At 31.7% G+C, this 22,570-nt stretch overlaps 1 protein-coding gene and 1 pseudogene across 2 annotated transcripts; both read right to left on the bottom strand.

The window, feature by feature from the left end:
• Positions 1 to 9,727: 9,727 nt before the first annotated feature.
• On the bottom strand, positions 9,728 to 12,302 carry LOC129886198 (acetylajmalan esterase-like; annotated as a pseudogene).
• Positions 12,303 to 19,731: 7,429 nt separating this feature from the next.
• LOC129886196 (GDSL esterase/lipase At5g03980-like) lies at positions 19,732 to 21,676 on the bottom strand. Of its 2 annotated transcripts, none has more exons than XM_055960775.1 (5): positions 21,359 to 21,676; positions 21,074 to 21,229; positions 20,846 to 20,994; positions 20,375 to 20,648; positions 19,732 to 20,010 (listed from the first exon to the last, which is right to left on the bottom strand). In XM_055960775.1, the coding sequence occupies exons 1-5, from the start codon at positions 21,642 to 21,644 to the stop codon at positions 19,793 to 19,795; spliced, it is 1,083 nt and encodes a 360-aa protein (XP_055816750.1). In that variant the 5' UTR covers positions 21,645 to 21,676; the 3' UTR covers positions 19,732 to 19,792. The 2 variants fall into 2 exon arrangements, with proteins under 2 accessions (XP_055816750.1, XP_055816749.1); XM_055960774.1 differs by having other exon boundaries at positions 21,074 to 21,280; positions 21,359 to 21,675.
• Between the last annotated feature and the right edge of the window lie 894 nt (positions 21,677 to 22,570).

Raw genomic sequence — 22,570 nt, 5'->3', positions numbered from 1 at the left:
ATTTTGACACTATGGGATTACAAGTAAAATTATTGGGGTTATATAGATCGAGAGGGATAGGAAATTAGGAATTATTAAATTGCACTTTTTTATCTGAACGCAATGTGAAAACGGAAAAGGGTCAAATATATCCCTGTACTATTGAAAATAAGTTAAATATACCTCTTGTTATACTTTTAGGCTAAATATACCCCTCATGTTATCAAATATACTCCTCTCATTATACTTTGGTACAAATTCACTCTTATATTTAACCAAAGAACATTTGAAAAATTAAAATTAAATAACTCATTCCCAATTTTAAATATAACCCTAAATCTTCATTTGTTTTTTTTTCACAAAAGTTATTTCTATTTTAAAAATAAAAAGGTGAGATGTGTCACTTCAATAAAAAAAAAAATGTTCAACAGGAGTTTACATTTTTGATTATCATGACTGTTTGATTGCTAGGATGATTATATTATAATTTATGTATGCTATTTAATCATTATTTTAAATAATATTTGATAAATTTTGACACGCTAACAGTGTATTCCTTGGCTAAAGGAATTCTGCATCTATATTTTATATCTTATTAATAAAGCTACATTAATAAGAAATGTGAGTAAATTTTTTAAAATTTTACAGCATTTTCTATCTTATCATTTTGTAAGAAAAAAAAACTCAAATTAATACTTAGAAATTTCATATATTAATACTTAAAATTATGCAGCGCATTCTGTATTAACAAAATAATTAATTGTCTGAAGAAGGGGCCATTGAGTATGATCCCAAATGTCTAATCGTATGTATACGATCTCTCAATTACGTTTTAACCCATTAATTTATTAATTTCTATGTGTGAGAGATCCAAGAAAAATGGAGGTAAATCTAAATGAAAAAGGAGTGGAATAGAAACAATAAAAACGTGTAATTAAAATATGATGGAGACAACAAAACCAGAATGTACGACTACTTATGATAAATGGATGTAAAATTTTCGTGAATGACAACAAAACCAGTGGTCCACTTGCTATTTACTTTATTTTGTGGCTATAAAATGGTCCTTTTCCGCGTAAAAATGTAAAAAAACATAGATACGACAACTTCCTCTTGTTGTCTCACTATCTGTTTTTCTAATTAATTTATAAAGTTAGTTTATTTTATAACACGTTATTAGCACGAGTCTCCACCGCTTTGAACTATATTTTTAAGAAGGTAACAAAAAGGGTAAGAATTTTATTTTTTTAAAATGTCTAATATCTCAAAACTTGAATTTGTTGCTCTTGATATTTCTGGAAAAAGCTACTCATCATGGGCACTAGATGCCGAAATACATCTAGAATCGATGGATCTGGCAGACACCATCAAAGATGACAATACGGCATCTAGGTAAGTACTATTTGTGTACCTTATTTTAATTGTTAAGTATAATATTTCTACTAAATACATTAAATAAGTAACTGTTGCTCATAAGATGTTATATTAGAGATACATACATTAATGATAGTCGTTATGTATCAGATATATTTATTATAAATTCAAATTTATGTATCATGTTCAAAACTCATATATATCGAAAAATGATTAACAACAAAAAATCAAAAAAAAAACAATCAGTTGTTCTATCAATGTTGTGTCATATACATAACTATGAATATGATACAAACTCATATTGTTATAAAAATATTAGTGTTTATATATCAACAATTATATTTGATAATGTCTATAGATACATAACCTTCTAATTGAATAAGTTAATATGTATGTATCTAGTAATAAAAAATAACAAAATTTGTAACAATTATGTATCAAAGAAATAACTATGAACGTGATACATACTAATTTGTGTTTTAATAAATTAAGGTTCTGTATCAAAACTAATATTTGAGCACAATATATTATGCATGATAAAAATGTAATGTATCATAATATTGAAACGAAAGCATGATATATTAATTTAAGAAAAAAAACTAGATACATTAAAAATCTGAATCTATATGTATCACAAAAAGATGAACAAAAAATTAAAAATAAAATCAACAATCTGATTTGTTGAAAACAAAAAAAACGTGATGACAAAATCCTTCTGCTCATTCTTCTTTGCTCTGTACCAACTCCCGTAACTTCTTTTCACTTTCTACAATGGCACCATCCATAGATCTTGACTCAAAGCCCTTATCGGAGCCACCGCCAACTCCCGTATTTGGACCAACAACAATTTTTTGTTGTGTATTATATGTGCCTATAGCACCACTACAACGTACAAAAATGAGCTCTCAACGAAGCTTGGGCATATATGTTGTGTTTAATTCACCCTCCATAATTCGATATCTTGAACCGTTGACTGGAGATTTATTCACTGCTCGATTTGCAGATTATCGGTTTGATGAAACAACATTTCCACCATTAGGGGGAGAGAAAAAGGAAACCGAAAAAGAAATTGCGTGTAACATTTCATCACTATCTCATTTTGATCCACGCACCCGCACATGTGAGCAGGAGGTCTAGAAGATCATCTATTACAGAAAATAACAAATCAAATGTCAGATGTATTTACTTATTTAAAACGGATAACTAAGTCACATATCTCTGCAGTGAATTTGCCTATCCGAATTGATGTCCCAAAAGGACCATCTACTAGTATCATAGTCTCTGAATCCCAAACACGCTTGAAGCGTGGTAGAACATTGGGTTCAAAGGATAAAAATCCTAGAAAGAGAAGCGTGAGAAATAACAAAAATGATGCTACAAAAGAACCTCCCGAAGAAGGTCAAAATTTGAGTAATCCTGATATTCCTGAAGAAATTAGTGAACCCGAGATTCAAGTGAATGAAGAAATTTCAATAAGTTCTACAGGTGATGAGATAACTGTAGATCGATCGAAAATTATGGTGGATAATATTTTTGCATATAATTTTGCACTTAACCTGATGCAAGATAGTGAAAGTCTTGAGCCTAAATCTGTCGAAGAATATCGACATAGATGTAATTGGACAGAATGGCAAAAGGCAATTCAATCAGAATTAGACTTACTTGCTAAACGTGAGGTTTTTGGACCTATAGTCCAAACCCCTGAAGGTGTAAAACCAGTTGGCTATAAATGAGTTTTTGTGCGAAAATGAAATAAAATTGTAAGATACAAGGCACGCATTGTTGCACAAGGATTCTCTCAAAGACCCGGGGTTAACTATGAAGAAACATATTCACCTGTTATGGATGGACTAACTTTTCAATATCTCATCAGCTTAGCTGTACATAAAAATCTTAAAATATATCTAATGGATGTAGTTACAGCTTATCTTTATGGTTCGCTTGATAATGAAATTTACATGAAAATTCCAAAAGGATTAAAATTGCCTGAAGCATGTAATAAGTCTCGAAAGATGTACTCAATGAAATTGCAAAGACCATTATATGGTCTAAAACAATCAGGGCATATGTGGTATAATCGCCTTAGTGAGTACTTAATAAACGAAGGCTATATAAATGATGTCGTTTGTCTATGTGTTTTTATTATGAAAACGGAATTAGAGTTTGTTATATTCGCCGTTTATGTTGATGACATAAATCTCATTGGAACCTCTGAAGAGGTTCAAAAGGCAATTGAATATCTAAAGAAATAATTTGAGAAGAAAGATCTTAGAAGTACAAAACTTTGTCCGGGTCTGCAAATTGAACATTTAGTAGACGGGGTCTTTGTCCATCAATCTGCCTAAACTGAGAAAATCTTAAAATGATTTTACATGGATAAAGCACATTCATTAAGTACTCCAATAGTTGTTCGATCACTTGAAGTGGAAAAAGATTCATTTCGACCTCCTGATGAGGATGAAAAACTTCTTGGTCCTGAAGTACCATATCTCAGTGCTATTGGTGCACTTACGCATCTTGCTAACGCAACTAGACCTGATATAGTATTTTCTGTTAATTTGCTAGCAACGTATAGTTCATCCCCAACGCGAAGGCACTGAAACGGTATCAAACATATTTTGCGATACCTTAAGGGTACTATTGATATGTGTTTGTTTTATACTAAAAAAGGTTGTGCAGACCTTATTGGTTATGTAGATGCAGGTCATTTATCAGACTCATATAAAGTTGATCTCAAATAGGCTATTTATTTACACACGGAGGAACTGTTGTATCATGGTGATCTACAAAGCAATCTATTGTTGCTACTTCTTCAAATCATGCTGAAATAATAGCAATTCATGAAGCAAGTAGAGAATGTGTGTGGTTGAGATTGATGATACAGTTCATCAAAGAAAGATGCGGCTGGAAAATAATGTCAAAGTACCACAGTTATATTCGAAGACAATGTTGCGTGTATAGCTCAATTGAAATGTGGCTTCATAAAAGGAGACAGAATGAAACATATTACACAAAAATTATTCTTTATACATGATCTCTTGAAGAATGGTGATATTGATATACAATAAGTTCGTTTGAGTGATAATCTTGCAGATTTATTCACAAAGGCATTACCAACATCAACTTTTGAGAATCTAAGATATAAGATTGGAATGCGTTGTCTCTAAAATATCAAATGAAGTTTTCATCAGGAGGAGTAAAATACGCGTTGCACTCTTTTTCCCTTAACCAAGGTTTTGTCCCACTGGGTTTTCCTGGTAAGGTTTTTAATGAGACAACAATCAAGGCGTATTACCATATGTGTGTACTCTTTTCCTTCACTAGGCTTTTTCCCATTGGATTTTTTCTAGTAAGGTTTTAACGAGGCACAACATCTATGAATTTTGAAAATAACTATATATGTTCTTTCAGTAGAATTTTTATTTGGACATCCAAGGGGGAGTCTTATGATAAATGGATGTCATTTTTGTGGATGTCAATTGTATGTGGGGCCCACTTAAAGTGGGCCAGCTGCCCACTTGTTATTTCACTCATCTTGTGGCTATAAAATGACCCTTCTTAGTGCAACTTCCTCTCTTTCTCTCACTATCTGTTTTTCTAATTAATTTGCAAAGTTAGTTTATTTTATAATACGACTAAGCAATATATTAAATGGATTTGTTAGATATATTATTGTTTTGTCAAATTAATTATTTAAACCTTATTCTTTATGATATATAAAACTTATATTTTAAATTTGAGATTATTAAAACTACATGCAAGTGTTGATTCACTATTTAAAAATGCCTAAAAAAGGATGGTCAAAAGCGTTGCTTTTTAATAAAAACAAGGGTAAAACTACGTAGTCATTTTCTTGGTAAAGCGTCTCACCGCTTTTTAATTTGCGACGGACAAGGACACAAATATAGAAAAGAATAAATAAATTCAAATAAAGCGGCATATCATTTTTTCTTGAAACTAAACATAAAAATCATATCAGTAGTTTTGGATATTTATATAGATATACCTATGAAATCAGACGTTGCATTCTTGTTATATTGACCTCTGTCTTGAATATTTGAAGTTCCTCGTTTCTATGTTGTATTCTCAAGAGAACATTTTGGTTTACCATATTCCTTGTTTATCAATTTTGTTTAACAGGTGAGAGTATCTAAAAACTCCTTTAGTTCTAGTAGCTTACGCTGCTTAAACGATGAACCCTCTTGGTCAAAAAATTACATTGTATATATATGTCATGATTCAACCTACCGAGCCGTGCGGGCACCCACTATACACCCTAAGTAGGAGAATCCTTAACCATTCTAACAAACATTGCGGAAATTAAATCAAATTTGAATAATTGAACCAAGGTTCTAAAGAAAACTATATCAACTTAGAACATCTCAATTATACAAAAACCCACACGGATACTAGTCTAAATAGGTACAAGAGCTTTTAAGAATAGTAATAAAATAAAAGATCAATGACTCAGCTTCCACTATAAGGAAGAAAAATTAGAAGCTACTGGATGATTGCCTTCGTCTTCACCTAAGAGACATAATTGACCCTGCAACCAGATTATGTCAAGTGGCATAGCAAGAGTAGTATCAATACAAACAACACATACTGCATAATATATGAACAGAAAAAATAAGACATATCATAATAATTAAACTTTATCAATTTAGCCATCCCAACCAAATAAGTACACTCCTTACTCCACCTTAAGGTGTTCACCACTCTAAACTTCAGAATTACACTACTATTCTAGTTACAACTTAAGACATGTGGGTTATGAACCCACCATACTACTGTTCATTCACTATAACAGTCCCTACCTAACAACCTTAACTACTCAGTGATTTCATCCAACCATCACTAGTCCTAGTCCAACTGTCGTACAACACCAGGCATATCCATCTCACAACCACACTTTCTAACTCACCCCGAGTTCTAGTTAGCCACTACCCCTACCACAGTTACTCGTGGAAATCACAATGGTAAAACTCTCTGGCGGCTAGAAACCTCAACTTCTAAATCTATAAATATAGAATACGATTATACCATATAGATCACATCCAAGCTTAACATGGCCCATTCTCTTAGCCACCAATAAGTTTATTCAAGATCATGATTCCTTATAACTAACACACCTCAATTCAAGAGTTCACTTACTGGTCCTTAGTCTGTGGCTCATCTACCACTAACCTTATTATTAAATGAAAATACAGATATCATCAAGTCCTCTTATGGGACCATCCACACACACATACTTGGACCTCTCGGGGGACCCAATTCAATCATATTTGTGTTGGAGCGTGATATTCGATCCAAAAATATGTCGGAACATGACGTCCGATACACATATGTATCGGAACGTGAGACCCGATCTAGTTATACAAATCAACCATAAAATACCATCAATTGATAACATTATATCAATAGAACAGGTTCATCACAAACAAGCCAGTAAGTAATCATTTATATAAAAACTAACATGTTTTCCTTATCGGTACATATTTAGGCATATCATAAGTAACACAATTACACTCTTAAGACAATTTCGGGAATCCAACGAACACCCACACTACCCTATCTTTAAGGTTTATCATCAATCTCTACTTAGTGTTATATTTTGTAGCAATACTACGCCCATTGTAAAATAACTATTTGTATGCAATAATATCATCACCAAAAACACTTTCCCAAATCATTATAGCACCTTTTTACCAGTTCACATTCGAATCAGACACTAACACAATCGAATTTCTACTTGTGACCCACAACTTAGTTATATGATTTTTCATTAAATTCCCTTCTATACTACACAGTAGGTATATATTTACTACTCAGAAAAGAAAAGCCTAGCCTACCTGGGCGCCAAGCAACCGTGGAGAGATAGTGTTGTTGAAACCATTGATTTCCAATGTTCTACGAGAAAGACCAGATTAAATTCCACCGGTTGAAACCTTCTGAATGTAGAGATTCCCCCCCTCTACTCCACAGGTCAAGAGCAACCTTTTTGGAGGGTTTTTGCAGAAACCCTCGCCTCTAACTTCCACTTGGGAGAAGTGGGGGAAAAAAATTCGCGACTTAAGTTCTGTCCCACGACCTCCCGCTCTGACGGCCATATTCCCGCTCTGGCGGTCATATTCCTACTCTGGCGGCACCGCTCAGGCAGGACTATCCCGCTCTGGCGGGGTGATGGGACCAGTCAAACCAAACTCTTGTGATTTTTTTTTAATCATAACTAACGACGGTTTGGATTGTTACAATATAAGGTCAAATTTAAACATTATAAATATATAATCTTAAATAAACCCCATCAACACTACCAAAAGGTGTAGCCCAATGCTTAAAGGGTCTAATTTGTCTTTTAGTTTGTGAGTTCAATTCCCTCTAACAACATGTATTGAAGTTTCTCCTTTTTCATTTTTAATGGTGACTGAACCACAAGGGACTTTCTCCATTTTTAGTTAGCGTACATTTGTATGTACTTATTATTGGAATAGCTAGTTTTTTTCTATTTTGCTCAAGTATAAATATTAGATCTAAAATATTATGTGAGGATTTTTCACATAATTGAAATGAAAAATATTTCAATTCGTTCTCTTTTTATGCTCTCAATATTAGTTTAAAGCCCTAGCTACATTTCAATAATTTCTAATTGATTTTCATTATTAACACACTTCTCAGCTAAGAAAAAATCACAATATATATATATATAATATATATATCTTTTTGTATGTTTTATGTTTTATGTCACGCTATATTTGACTAGTTTTATCTCTCATTTTTTTCACCTATATTTTTTATCGTTCAACCTATAAATATTGATGTTATTCAATACTTTTTACTTTTATTTTTTACCGTTATTGAGTACTCAATATGTATTATAGTATTAATAATTCAATCCTTATCTCTCTTCTTTAAAAAAATATGTTTTGGGGGGTATAATTTGAAAGGAAAAAAATTTAAAATAAAGTAGGACACTGTGAAGTGAGAGTTTAAAAAAGACACATTATTTTTTAAAAAGGGCTCGATGGTGGAGAGCAAAAATGGGAAAAAATATTAGAAAGGGAAGGTGGTTAAAATTTAGCAGGCACCTCACTTTGTTTTTCATCCTGTATTTTTTACATATTTACTTCTTCATATCTCAAACCCCCATAAATGAAAATTCTGATTCTGCCATTGCCTTAAACACATTTTGAGTTTTGTTTGTGGATATCGTCACATAATTAGTATTAGGAATGCCTTAGAATTATTAAGATTGTCTTTTAAGTTGTCTGTGTACGGATTTTCTTAGTATAACATATGATGCTCTGCCCATTTAATTGCTCTCATATTTTACATAGTTGCTAGTAATTAACTTGTATTCAATGATTCAACTTTAATAAGTGTTTTCTTTGGTTTAAGCCCTTATCTGCTTCAAATGAAATCATCATGTTTACCAATGGATCAGTAGCAAAATGTTTTTTTCTTTCTTAGTTTAAACGATAGAATCCCTATAGTATAATACTAATTCCTTTTATTTTTCTTTCTTTGACATAAGCTCCACTCAGTAAGTCCAGATTCAGCCTCTTCAATCCGGAAACAAATCCGATATACAGCAGTTATACCATTGATACACATGGTGATATAGGACAGCAGAAGTGGCCTAAAAGCCCAAGACAAAGTAGAAGCTCTCAACATATATGAATGAGTCAGATGAAAAAGAGAGAACATAAAGAATTATATTTTTACACTAAAATAGTATCAATACCATTTTTAATGTCAACATCATTTTAGGGTGTCTCCGACCCAAAACATCAAATTTTATACTAAATTAGTGTCAACACCATTTTAGTGTCACTTCATTTTAGTGCATCTCCAACACAAAACATCAAATTTTATATTAAAATAGTGTCAACACCATTTTAGTGTAAATGAACTCCAATGCTCTACACTAAACATTAAAAAAAATATTCTCTTTGTATTCTTCTCTCTCTTTAGTATTATATTATTATTTTTATTTTATTTATATTTTAAAAATGTTATATATTACAAATAGTAATAAATAATGAAAAAGTGGTTTAGTATTGATGAATAGAAAATAGTTGGGTCTCAAAATATTAATTTTTACACCAAAATAAAATTTAATGTAAAATATAGAGTTGAGTTAGTGTTTTGGGTAAAGCCACCATCATTTTCACACACTGAGGTTCTACATTAATATTTCTGCATGCCGAAACTATCCCCAAAATTCAAGAAGTGAATTTAAGAAGGAAGTGAGTTAATAGAAATAATTTTTTTTCGGGGAAAAGTGAAAAACTCTCACGAAACTCATGCCAATAAGATTTTTGATATAATATTTTTGAATTATATGAATACCAAATGAAAATAAATAGTTGTGTTTGGAAAAATAGTATAATTATTAGGCTGCGTTGTTACAAGATCAAAAGAAAAACAAAACAGAGTTGGACTTCATTTTCTAATAGCGTCTTAATTTTGTACAAAAAAACCCTACGATTATGAAATACAAAAATAATCAAAAGAGATTAAAAACTTGCATTTAAACATGACAGTTCAATTGGGGTAACATTTCATCGATTAACCATTTTGTTATCAAATTGTATGCCTTTTGTGTCAAATGAAATCCATCCCAATTTATGTAAGTACTCGGGTCTGCACACACTGGAACATTTGGAATCCCACACTTCATACCTTCTGTATAATTATAGTCTCCTCCTATTCCACAACATGCTATCAGTAAATTATTTTTGTCGAATCCTGAAAAAAAATATTTTAAAAAACAAATTTAGTAAATTGCATGTCTTTTTTCAATTTACCTAATTATCATCATATTATATTAAAAGTTGAAAATTCCTATCTTCAAAAATAGATTACAATTTTGTCTTTTCAAGTTTCGATCGATATTTGCGGAGTTGATTATCCCTTTTGAAAACAAAGATTTACTATAAATCAAAATGTAATAAAATATCGGTCGGATACATCACTTTACATGATGAATTAGGACATACGTGATGTATCCGAAAGTGACCAAAAAGAGGGAATTTCGAGTAATTTTTAAAAGAGTAAGAATAGAATATAATTGAAAAAAATCACTATGAGATTTAGGTAAAATTTACTTATTTCTAAAAATGTTACTTTTATTATTTATACTTTCTTTATAAATATATATACACACAAATATACATGTATATATAAATTTTCAATCGAGATCAACGGATGGCATGACACCCCTCCGTGCAACATAGGTCCGGCCCTGGGTCCAACTATCCCTCAAATCCAACCCAACCTTTTCTATTTTCAATTTCAGGTAATTAATGAAGCATAACAATTGATAAGTTATTTTTTTATACTACTATTTTCCATATGCTCGGTTATATTTTTCTTTTTATACTTTGCAACAATTATTATCTCTTACTAATTACCTCCACTATTCTTAATTACTAGTCACTTACCAAGAGCGACAGCATTTTGTTGAAGCCAGAGATAAGCGTTGTAGTAATCGCCATAAATGATTGAAATGTTTGGATACTCTCTCTTCAACTCGTGAATTGATTTTTGCAAATGATTGTTGTAAGACATTATAACATCGTTCCATTCTTTCGCGCAATGGTTCTCATCATAGGTAGTTGAGGGTCTAGCCATGTAAAGTGTTAGGATATTTGGGAAACAACCTGCTGGTAAATTGCCTGGAACTATAACTCGGGTAGCCCCTAAACCAATGACGGCCTTATAAAAAAGGTCAAAAACCAATTGAGATCATATTTGTTCAATTTCAATTTAATGACATTTTTTACTTTTTTTCAAAAAATAAATAATCATTGTTAGGAATCAAATTTCAAGCAACTTTGATATTCATGAGAGAGAAGAGATAAGAAACACTTACTCTAACACTGTGAATGATGGTGTGAACAACTTCGGGAATCATTACTCGCAACTCGTCTATGGTTTTACCTTGCTTTAAGCCATAAGTGAATTCATCTCCTCCAATTTCTCCAAGTATGAAAAGTGACTTTTCCAAATATTTTGAGCAATCTAGTAACTGGCGTTAATTAGCTTATTATTATTGTAAGTGGAGAATAATTACACCACACGAATTAAATGAAATCCTTACCAGGGGAGCAAATAGATTTGAAATGAGAATACATCCAATGAATTTGCACACTTAATGTACTATTTGTGTATGACATAGCAATGTTCTTCTCTGCTAGGGATTCCACTGATAAAGCAGTAGCCCTGATACTGCAAAATTTGCACCATGACTAAAATCTGCATTTTCATCCTCCCACGGATTTAGGAGAGGAAGACCACATTCCATCGCTGTACGTACATTAAATTATATTATGTATGAGTCAGAAATTAAACAATATATATATATATATATATATATATATATATATATATATATATATATATATATATATATATATATATGTATCTAGTGTTGGAATATACCTATGAAATCAATGATGATGAATCCATCAGAACAGCGTCCAGTTGCGTTCTGAAAAAAATTCATTCCAAAAGGAAATCCTCCAGTTTTGGTATGAGCTCCACAATAGCTCTCTCTGATGCAGTTTCCGGTATCCGAAAGTGAATCACCAAACTGATAAATTTTATCTATTCCGCATTTCTGCAATTTTGGTTTTTCAAGCTTTAGTAATAGTTCTTGTGCTTCACCTTCTTTGATCTGTTGAAGAAACAACAAACTGATTAAGAGATTAATCACTATCACTCTAATTGACAATGCCATGACCATCCGATCACACTACTAAAGGTAAAATATGAAGAAAAAAATAATTGTTTTTAATTTATTATGTGAAAAGTGACAAATAAACGTATTTTGAGTTAAGAGAACAAATAAAATAAATGGACATTATTGGTACTCCCATGAACTTTGACTAGAAAAATTAGAAAACATTTTCTCAATGCCTAACACACCCTCAATGTGAAATCAAAGATTATTTCCAAATATGTATAGATATTTTGATAGTGGATAATGGCCCCAATGCCTAAACGACACGTGTTTTCCAATTATTAATTTCCATGTGACGAAGAGACAAGAAAAAAAGAAAGTAGGGCTAAAAAAAGGAAGGGAGTGAAAGCAATTAATTTTCACTTTTACTTTTTGAAATAGTTAATAATAAATCATCTAATACTTATGCGGTAAGGACTATCACTTCGATAGTCTACCTAACAATATTAAGAATCTTAATGATTTCATGACGAACACTTCAAATTATTTGTGTAAGTGGATATGTCAATTATTCCAATAAAGAAATAATTAGGAAATATTTTTATTGTATTAGGTTTCAAAGGTGACAAAATTCTATCTGCCCATGTTTTTCATGCCCAAATTTTAATTAATAATTAATTTCTAGACATTGAAACCTGTGTCGGCAATGGTTTAATATTTCACCTGTCCATTTTTATTTATTCACTATACTAAAAATAAATATCCAATAATATTTATCCAATTTATGAAATCAAGAGATAATTTTAACTTAATTTCTAATTTACCTTTATCATTAATTAGTAGTCATTTTCATATTATATTTTTCAAGACATTGTATTTATTATAGAGGTAATTACGCCACATGGTCATTCGGCAAAAGTAATTGCGAAAAAAATGGACATTCATTGTATAAGCATGTATAGTTAGTGTATATTTCATGTATAGTCAAGTTATATTCAGTTTTTGAGTGTATCATAATATATATTCAGTGTATAGTTGATGTATAAGTAATCTATATTATATAGTCAATATATACTTTTTATGACTTTTGGCAAGCTGTATTATATAGTCACTGTATATTTTCTATGATTTTGACTATTTTTTATGTAAATAAAATATTGTTATATTTGTTGTGACCCTGACATAGACAATACCTGAATATGTGGGCCCAAAGAGGGGATCGTCACAAAAAAAGCAGCTCAATTGGTACAAGGCGATCCCCTAAAGTGGGATGTAAAATAGCCAGAGGTTCCAGGTTTGATACCCCGTAGCGCTGCAGCGCAAAGAGAGACTAAGGTGCAAACTGACTGACCCTGACATAGACAATACCTGAATATGTGGATCCTGATAAATAGAGAGCCTCTTGCCCCCATTTAGATCATCCCACAAAAAAAAATACAATCCAAAAGAGTAACAACACAAAGAGAGTTATACACCAAGATAAATATTGTAGTCTTGAGAGCAGTGTACTCCCATATTATCATAGTAAAATCCTTTTACCCCGTGGTTTTTTCTCTCTATCTATTTAAGGGGTTTCCATGTAAAATTCTCGTGTCCAATTTATTTTCATTATTTATTATCATATCAAACTTTAGTTGAGGTGCTTCCTCCACAACACAAAATCAATGGCACCAAACTGGAGTAGTTCGGAGAAAGTCACTTTTCTCTGCTAAAGCTCAAAATGAAGGGTAACATGATTGATGGATGCATTTCACCACAACTGTATGCCAACTTTCTAATCTCCGAATTTTCAATCTTTCACATAACAATTTTGTTTGGGGGAGGAAGCACCACAACTAAAGTTTGATATGATGAAAATAAATTGGACACGAGAATTTTACGTGAAAACCCCTCTAAATGATAGAAGGGAAAAACCACGGGGTAGAAGGATCTCACTATTTTAATATGGAGTACAAAACTCTCAAATACAAGGAGAAAACAACAATAAACACTTCTCTCTTATAAAATGAACAACTACTAAAGAGGACACTCAAGACTAAAATATTTATCTTGGTGTATAACTCTCTTTGTATTCTTACTCTCTCTTTTTGGGATGGGATAAATGAGGGCAAGAGGTCTTCTATTTATAGGAAACTGATAAACGCGTAAAATCCGCGTATTGAACCTCCCTTTTTGACTACGCGTTCAAAACGCGTTTTGTTCCTTTTTTGACTACGCGTTCAAAACGCGTTTTGACTATCTTGCAAATTTGACAGATTCTATCCCTTCCTTCCAGGGAAGCTTGAGTGGGCATACTGCTACTTCCATTTCATGGAGAAAGTTGGAGAAAGAATTATCAGGTGCTGTTTGGCCTAAATGACTTGCTTGAATAGGATTTTTAGCGTCAGAAGGAGCTAGTTTCCATTGCATTATTGTTCTTTCTGTTGGGTGTATATCTGGACTTTTGATTTTGTTGCAGTGAAAATATGGAATATTATATATGAATGAAAGTAAAAGCTTTGTTATTATGTTCGTCCCTAAAGTTTCTGTGTTTTTTACTTTATGAAACAATAGATTATATTTCACCTAAGTAATCAAAGGGTAAACTACTTTAGAAAGATCCATCTAGATTGAACACTCCAATTATGGTGCTATTGTCAGGTAGAGTTCAAAACAAATCTGAGCTATATAACTATAAGTAAAATCAAGCCTTGACGTCAATTTATAATAAGCTGGAGAATAGCATTTGTTTGGAGTGTTTTCCCTGATTTTCATGTCATAGTTGCGTTTTTCTTCTTTTTTTTTATAAGATAAACATAAATTTTTCAGATTTGACTAATCTTTTCTGTTGTAGGATAAGGTTTATAATTATGTAAAGAGAAGTTCATTTCTTCTAACTTGGTAGCATTCACAATGTATTTTAAGTGCTTTGGAAATTTTGTTTAGGGGAAGAATTCGTGAGTCTCAAGTGTTACGTTATCACTTATGTGAACCTCTTTTTATTCTAAGTTAATTTGTGAGGTTATTTCTCTCAATATTTTATACTCTCTTTTATATATAGTGGATTGCTTATCTCTTCTTGTAGATTAGGTTAATTGATCGAACTACGTTAAATGTTTGTTTCCCTTTTGATATATTTCTCCTTAGTCTTCTTACGTATGATCTTCCGAGGTTTGCTTTGCTAACTTACATGTCACTTGACTATTTCGACCGTAATAGCATTAAACCCTCATGTAAATTGCAATACATCTTCCATTAATTTTACTTGTACACTTTAATTTTTGCATCTTTATTAAGAAATAACGATTCATATGAATATTTTATCATAATATATACACATATTAATTAATATATATGTTTTGTAATTAAACTGATTGTATTAACCACCAAAGTGAAATCTTTACAGAGCAACATACTTAATCTCCGCCTGTTTGACCTTAGGACTCATCTAATCATAAAGAGCATACAAGATCAATGAAAAGAAAAGCTATGTACTTCATTTCTTATCCTAATAGGAGCTCTTACTCAAGCCGTGTAAGCAATCTCTTTTACAATGGTCTCCCAATTTTTGCTTTTTCCTCTAAATATTCTCTCATTCCGTTCAATCCAAATGGTGTATGTGAGCTTAAAAGATATCATTTTAAATATTTGTGCACTCTTTGACTTTCCTCTAGCATTTTATATCACCTATTCACAGTGTTGTTCCCATGTTGTGGATCTAGGATATTGAATATGTATCATAGTATGTTCTCACATCAATCTCAATATCCTCATCTTCGCTACATGCATTTTCTAAACATGTGATTTTTTTTACTGGTCAGCATTCCACCCCATAAACAATGACGGTCTAACCACCATTTTGTAAAACTTTCCTTTAAGTATATATATATATATATATATATATATATATAGTATTTTCTTATCACACAACACTCCAAAGGCAAGCCTCTATTTCATCCATGCCGCACCAATGCGATGCGTAACATCATCACCGATGTCCCCACTACTCTAGATGACAGACCCAAGATATTTAGAGGTTTCTCTCTTGGGAATAGAATGAGTGGCAAGCCTTAGACCCATGCCCTCTTCATCCATCGCAACACTGAATTTGCACTCCAAATAGTTTGTTTTGGTCTTGCTCAATTTGATCCCTTTGGACTCCAAAGTTTATCTCCAAACCTTCAACCTATCATCAACTCTATCCCAAGTCTCATCAATCAGTACTATGTAATCCTTAAATAACATACACCATGGAACCTTCTCCTAAATAGACTGTGTCAGCTCGTCTACCACCAAGGCAAAACAGAAAGGGCTCAGCAAAGATCCCTAACGTAGTCCCATCTCACCAGAAAAATACTTTGTCTCCTCCCACCATTCTAACCTGAGTCTTGGCTCCATCATACATGTCCTATATCACCCTAATATATACAATCGGGACACTTTTAGCCTCCAGAGAACATCCCTCAGAACTTTGTCATAGGCTTTTGCAAGATCAATGAACACCATATGAAGATCCCTCTTTCTTTTCCTATATCTATCTCTCCACCAGTCCCCGCATAAATTATTTCAGTAGTCGAATGTTCCAGCATGAATCAGAACTTATTCTCTGAGATGGATACTCCTCTCTTCATCTTCATCTCCACCACTCTCTCCTAGATCTTCATAATGTGGTTTAGCAATTTGATACCCTTATAATTATTACAGTTTCGAATACCACACTTGTTCTTGTACAATGGAACCATTGTACTCCACCTCCATTGGTCGGGCATCTTTGCTGTCTTCAAAATAACATTAAACAATTTAGTCAACCACTCCATACCTTCCTTGTCATTGCTCTTCCAAAAATTCATCGGGTTCAGTTGCTCTTCCCCTGCTCATCCTACTAATAGCACGTCTAAACTTCTCAACCCTAAAACACATGTAGTACCCAAAATTCCGAAGACTATGAGAGTGGGCCAAATCACCCAGAACAATATCTCTGTCCCCTTTTTCATTTAAGAATTTGTGGAAGTAAGCTTGCCACATTTGCTTAATAAAGGTGTGGCCCACTAACACATCAAAATCGCGTACAACTAAATGAGTTTAAAAGCAAGTAAATTTATTTTAAAAATTACAAAGTAAAGACAAATTAAATGGCGACCCCAAAAAAATATTTGGACACAACTCTCAAATTAAATTCAAGTTTTAAACCGCTAAATTTGAAACAAAAGATTAAAAAAAGAAAATTTAGGTTGGTCAGATCCAAATGTTGTAGACAGAGACTTGAAGACATTTTTGATTAAATGTTTTTGAATCATAATATAAGCTCACAATATACATGTGTGTATCAATTTATGAAAGAAGTATCTTTTATGTCTCCATGCTCACAATTTGTTTATTAATAATTTTGCTTTATGACTACCAAAATAGTGAAAATATATAGTTGTGTTTGGAAATATAGCATAATTATTAGGCTATGATTTTACAAGATCAAAAGGAAAACAAAACAAAATTGAACTTTAATTTCTAATAGGGTCTCAATTTTTGAATAAAATTATGAAACCCCCAGAATAATCAAAAGAAATTAAAAGCTTAAATTAATGGAAAAATTACTCACATCATCCCTTCTGGATACATCAATTCAAAATATCATATCCATAAATTCCTTCCTTTTTTCACTTCACAAATCTCTCCACAATTACATACATTAATCTATTTTTGAATTTTAAATATTTTCTCATTCCAATTAATGATTTCAAGTTATTCAAGAGGTAGATTTCTCTCTATCACTTAATTTTTTTTTTTAGTTTTTTCTTCTTAAAAAATTGCTGATACATATGGATGAAGGTCGATTTTTATTGTTTATTTTTTTGTGATACATATAGGTTCACACTTTTAATGTATCTAATTATTATTTTTCTTAAATTAATGTATAATGCCTTCGTTTCAATATTATGATACATTACATTTGAATTGTATTTTCGAGATGGATAAATTTATCATGATATATTACTATTTGTGTACCTTGTTTGAATTGTTAAGTACAATTTTTCTACTAGATACGTTAAATAAGTAAGTGTTGTTCAACAACAACAACAACAAACCCAGTATAATTCCATAATATGGGGTCTGGGGAGGGTAGAGTGTACGCAGACCTAACCCCCACCTTGAAAGGTAGGGCGGTTGTTTCCGAAAGACTCTCGGCTTTAAGAGAGGATAAGATAAAAGGTCAGATAGGGGCAAATATATAGAAAACAAGATGAAACAGGAATAGCAAAAGAGAAAGTCGTGGTAGAGTGGTACGGGAAGAAAGAGGCATAACTACAATAAATAAATAAATAAGATAAGATAAGATAGATAAGACAGTCAAAGTACAACGGCGCCACAACTATAAACAGCAATACAATGCAGAAATCAAAAGGCAATAAACAATGGGCAGTGTTGCTCATAAGATGTAATATTTGAGATAGATACATTACTGATAGTCGTTATGTATCAGATACATTTATTATAAATTCAAATTTGTGTATCATGTCCAAAACTCATATATATATGAAAATGATTAAAAGGGCAGCCCGGTGCAATTAATCTCTCGTTATGCGCAGGGTTCGGGGAAGACCACAATGGTCTATTGTACGCAGCCTTACCTTGCATTTCTGCCAGAGGCTGTTTTCAAGGCTTAAACCCGTGACCTCTTGGTCACATGACAACAACAAAAAATCAACCAATTGTTCTATCAATGTTGTGTCATATACATAACTATGAATATGATACAAACTGATATTGTTATAAAAATATTGGTGTTTATATATCAACAATTATATTAGATAATGTCTATAGATACATAACCTTCAAGTTGAATAAGTTAAGATGTATGTATGTGGTAATAAAAAATAACGAAATTTATAACAGTTATGTATCAAAGAAATAACTATGAACGTGATACATACTAATTTGTGTTTTAATAAATTAAGGTTCTATATCAAAACTAAGATTTGAACACAATATATTGTGCATGATAAAAATGTAATGTATCATAATATTGAAATGAAAGCATGATATATTAATTTAAGAAAAAAAACTAGATACATTAAAAATCTGAATCTATATGTATCACAAAAAGATGAACAAAAAATCAAAAAAAAATCAACAATCTGATTTGTTGAAAACAAAAAAAACGTGATGACGAAATTCTTCTCCACATTCTTCTTTGCTCTGTATCAACTCCCGTAACTTTTTTTCACTTTCAACAATGGCGCCATCCATAGATCTGGACTCAAAGTCCTTATCGGAGCCACCGCCAACTCCCGTATTTGGACCAACAACAATTTCATCACTTTTGTATCGTTCATACCTCACCTCACTTTTTCAAATTTCGGAATGTCTCAACAAGATCGATAGGTTCATGTTGTATCAATACAATTTGTTGACAATTTTGATTTAAAAATTTAGAGTTTTTTTGAAAGAATGGGAAGAAGAATTTTGAATTTTGAATTGTATTAGCATGTTTCAATTTGCCAGGGATTGAATCTCATTGCCAATAAATTTTTTCCATAATTTATTCTATCTTTATTTACTTTTTTCCTTTTTAAACGTATCAAAATATTCAATTAACAGATCTTCCATTAATTTTCTTTTTTTACCGCAACAGCATTAAAGGCATCACTATTTATCAGAGAAGATGACTTATGTATCCGATTTTCTCAAAAAATAAGGAATTTTTGCAATATGAAAAAGAATAGAGAAATGATGTAATTAAATCTTAACACTATCTGATTTATATAAGTTATATTTAATTTAAACATGACAATTTAATTGGGGTAATATATCATTGATTAACCATTTTGTTATCCAGTTATATGCTTTTTGTGTCAAATGACCTCCATCCCAACTTATGTAAGTACTTGGATCTGCACACACTGGAACTCTCGGATCCCCGCACTTCATATCTTCTTTATAATTATAGTCTCCTCCTAATCCACAACATGCCTGCTGTAGAGTATTTTTCTCGAATCCTGAAAATTTGTTTCAAAAAAAAAAGGAAGTTAGTGAATTGCATGTCTTTCTTTACTTCACCTAATCGTCATATGCATCTTATTTTTTAATTGAAGTTTTTTTTTTTTTGTATTTATGCTTATGGAATATAACATATTTTACAATATTATTACTATAATTACTTTTTCTTCCTCATCCTCTTCAATTTCAGATAGTTAATAAAGCATAACAAATTGATAACTAATTTTTTCATATTTCTAGATTTCGGTTGCATACTGATAGTTTTCATAGAGTCTGCAATAATAACTATATCCACAATGATATGTTCTCTTCATTATCTCTCACTAATTGCTTCCACTAGTTCTTAAATTATTATCCACTTACCAAGAGCGACGGCATTTTGTTGAAGCCAGAGATAAGCGTTGTAGTAATCACCATAAATGATTGAAATGTTTGGATATTCTCTCTTCAACTCATGAATTGCTTGTTGCAAATGATTGTTGTAAGAAATTAAAACATTGTTCCATTCTTTCACGCAATGGTACTCATCGTAGGCAGTTGAGGGATTGGTCATGTAAAACGATAGTATAATTGGGAAACAACCTGCTGGAAAATTGCCTGGAACTATAATACGGGTAGCCCCAAAATCAATGATTGTCTAGAAAAAAGAAAACAGAAAAGGGTTAAAAACGATCTTAAATTATGCAAATTGAATAAAAACGTCCTTGGTTAATAATTGACCCAAAACTATCGAGGGCATTTTCTGGAAAAATAATAGTCATGGTTAGGAATCCAACTACAAGCAATGAAAGGTAGTGTGGTATTCATAAAAGATAGGAGATAAGAAGCACTTACTCTAACACTATTAATGATGGTGTGAACAATTTCTGGCGTCATTCTTCGCAACTCGTCTATGGTTTTACTTTGCTTTAAGCCATAATAGCTGTCATCTCCTCCTATTTCTCCAAGTATGAAAAGTGACTTTTCCAAATATTTTGAGCAATCTAGCAACAGGCGTTAATTAGCTTATTATTATTGTAAGTAGAGAATAATTAAACCACACCAATTACATAAATTCCTTACCAGGGGAACAAATGGATTTGAAATGATAAGACATCCAATCAAGTTGCACACTTAATGTACTATTTGTGAAGGACATAGCAATGTTATTCTCTTCTAGGGATTCCACTGATAAAGCAGTAGCCCCTGATACTGCGAAATTTGCACCATGACTAAAATCTGCATTTTCATCCTCCCACGGATTTAGGAGAGGAAGACCACATTCCATCGCTGTATTTAATATTATGAGAGACATATAAAACATAAATATATTATATAGTACGCAATTGGTGATTTAAACATATATACCTATGAAATCAATCATGAGCATGCCATCAGAACAACGTCCCGTTGCGTTCTGATAAAAATTCATTCCATATGGAAGTCTTCCGGTTTTAGTTTGAGCTCCACAATAGCTCTCTTTCAGACAATTTCCAGTATCCGAAAGTGAATCACCAAACTGATAAATCTTATCTATTCCGCATTTCTGCAGTCTTGTTTTTTCAAGCTTTATTAATAATTCTTGTGAATCAGCTTGAAGAACCAACAAACTCATTGCTATTATTATTATTAAGAAATGAAGCGCCATTGCCATAATACAAGTACCCGAATTTTGACACTATAGGATTACAAGTAAAATTATTGGGGTTATATAGATGGAGAGGGATAGGAAATTAGGAATTATTAAATTGCACTTTTTTATCTGAACGCAATGTGAAAACGGAAAAGGGTCAAATATATCTCTGTATTATTGAAAATAATTTAAATATACATCTCGTTATACTTTCAGGCTAAATATACCCCTCATGTTATACTTTCGGTTCAAATATATTCCTCTCATTATATTTTGGTATAAATTCACCTTTAATTTTAACGGAAGAACACTTGAAAAACTCAAAATTAAATAACTCATTCCCAATTTTAAATATAACCCTAAATCTTCATTTGTTTTTTTTTCTCAAAAGTTATTTCTATTTTAAAAATAAAAAGGTGAGATGTGTCACTTCAGTAAAAAAAAAAAAGTTCAACAGGAGTTTACATTTTTTATTATCATGACTGTTTGATTACTAGGATGATTATATTATAATTTATGTATGTTATTTAATCATTATTTTAAATAACATTTGATAAATTTTGATACATTAACAATGTATTTTTTGATTAAAGAAATTCTGCATCTATATTTTATATCTTATTAATAGAGCTACATTAATAAGAGATGTGAGTAAATTTTTTAAAATTTTACAGTATTTTCTATCTTACTATTTTGTATGTGATAGAGATCCAAGAAAAATGAAGGTAAGTCTAGAAGAAAAAGGAATAGAAACAATAAAAACGTGTAATTAAAATGTGATGGAGACACAACACAACCTTAATGTACGACTTCTTTATGATAAATGGATGCGTCAATTGTATGTGGGGCCACTTGGGCAAGTTGCCCACTTGCTATTTTAGTGCCTATAAAATGATCCTTCTCAATTGGCAACTTCCTAGCTTTTTTTTTTTTTAATCTCTCTCTTT

The sequence above is a fragment of the Solanum dulcamara genome, chromosome 4, assembly GCF_947179165.1.
Source record: "Solanum dulcamara chromosome 4, daSolDulc1.2, whole genome shotgun sequence".
Lineage (NCBI taxonomy): Eukaryota > Viridiplantae > Streptophyta > Magnoliopsida > Solanales > Solanaceae > Solanum > Solanum dulcamara.
Note: the sequence above shows the minus strand (reverse complement) of the source record. Positions and strands in the feature narration are given on the sequence as shown.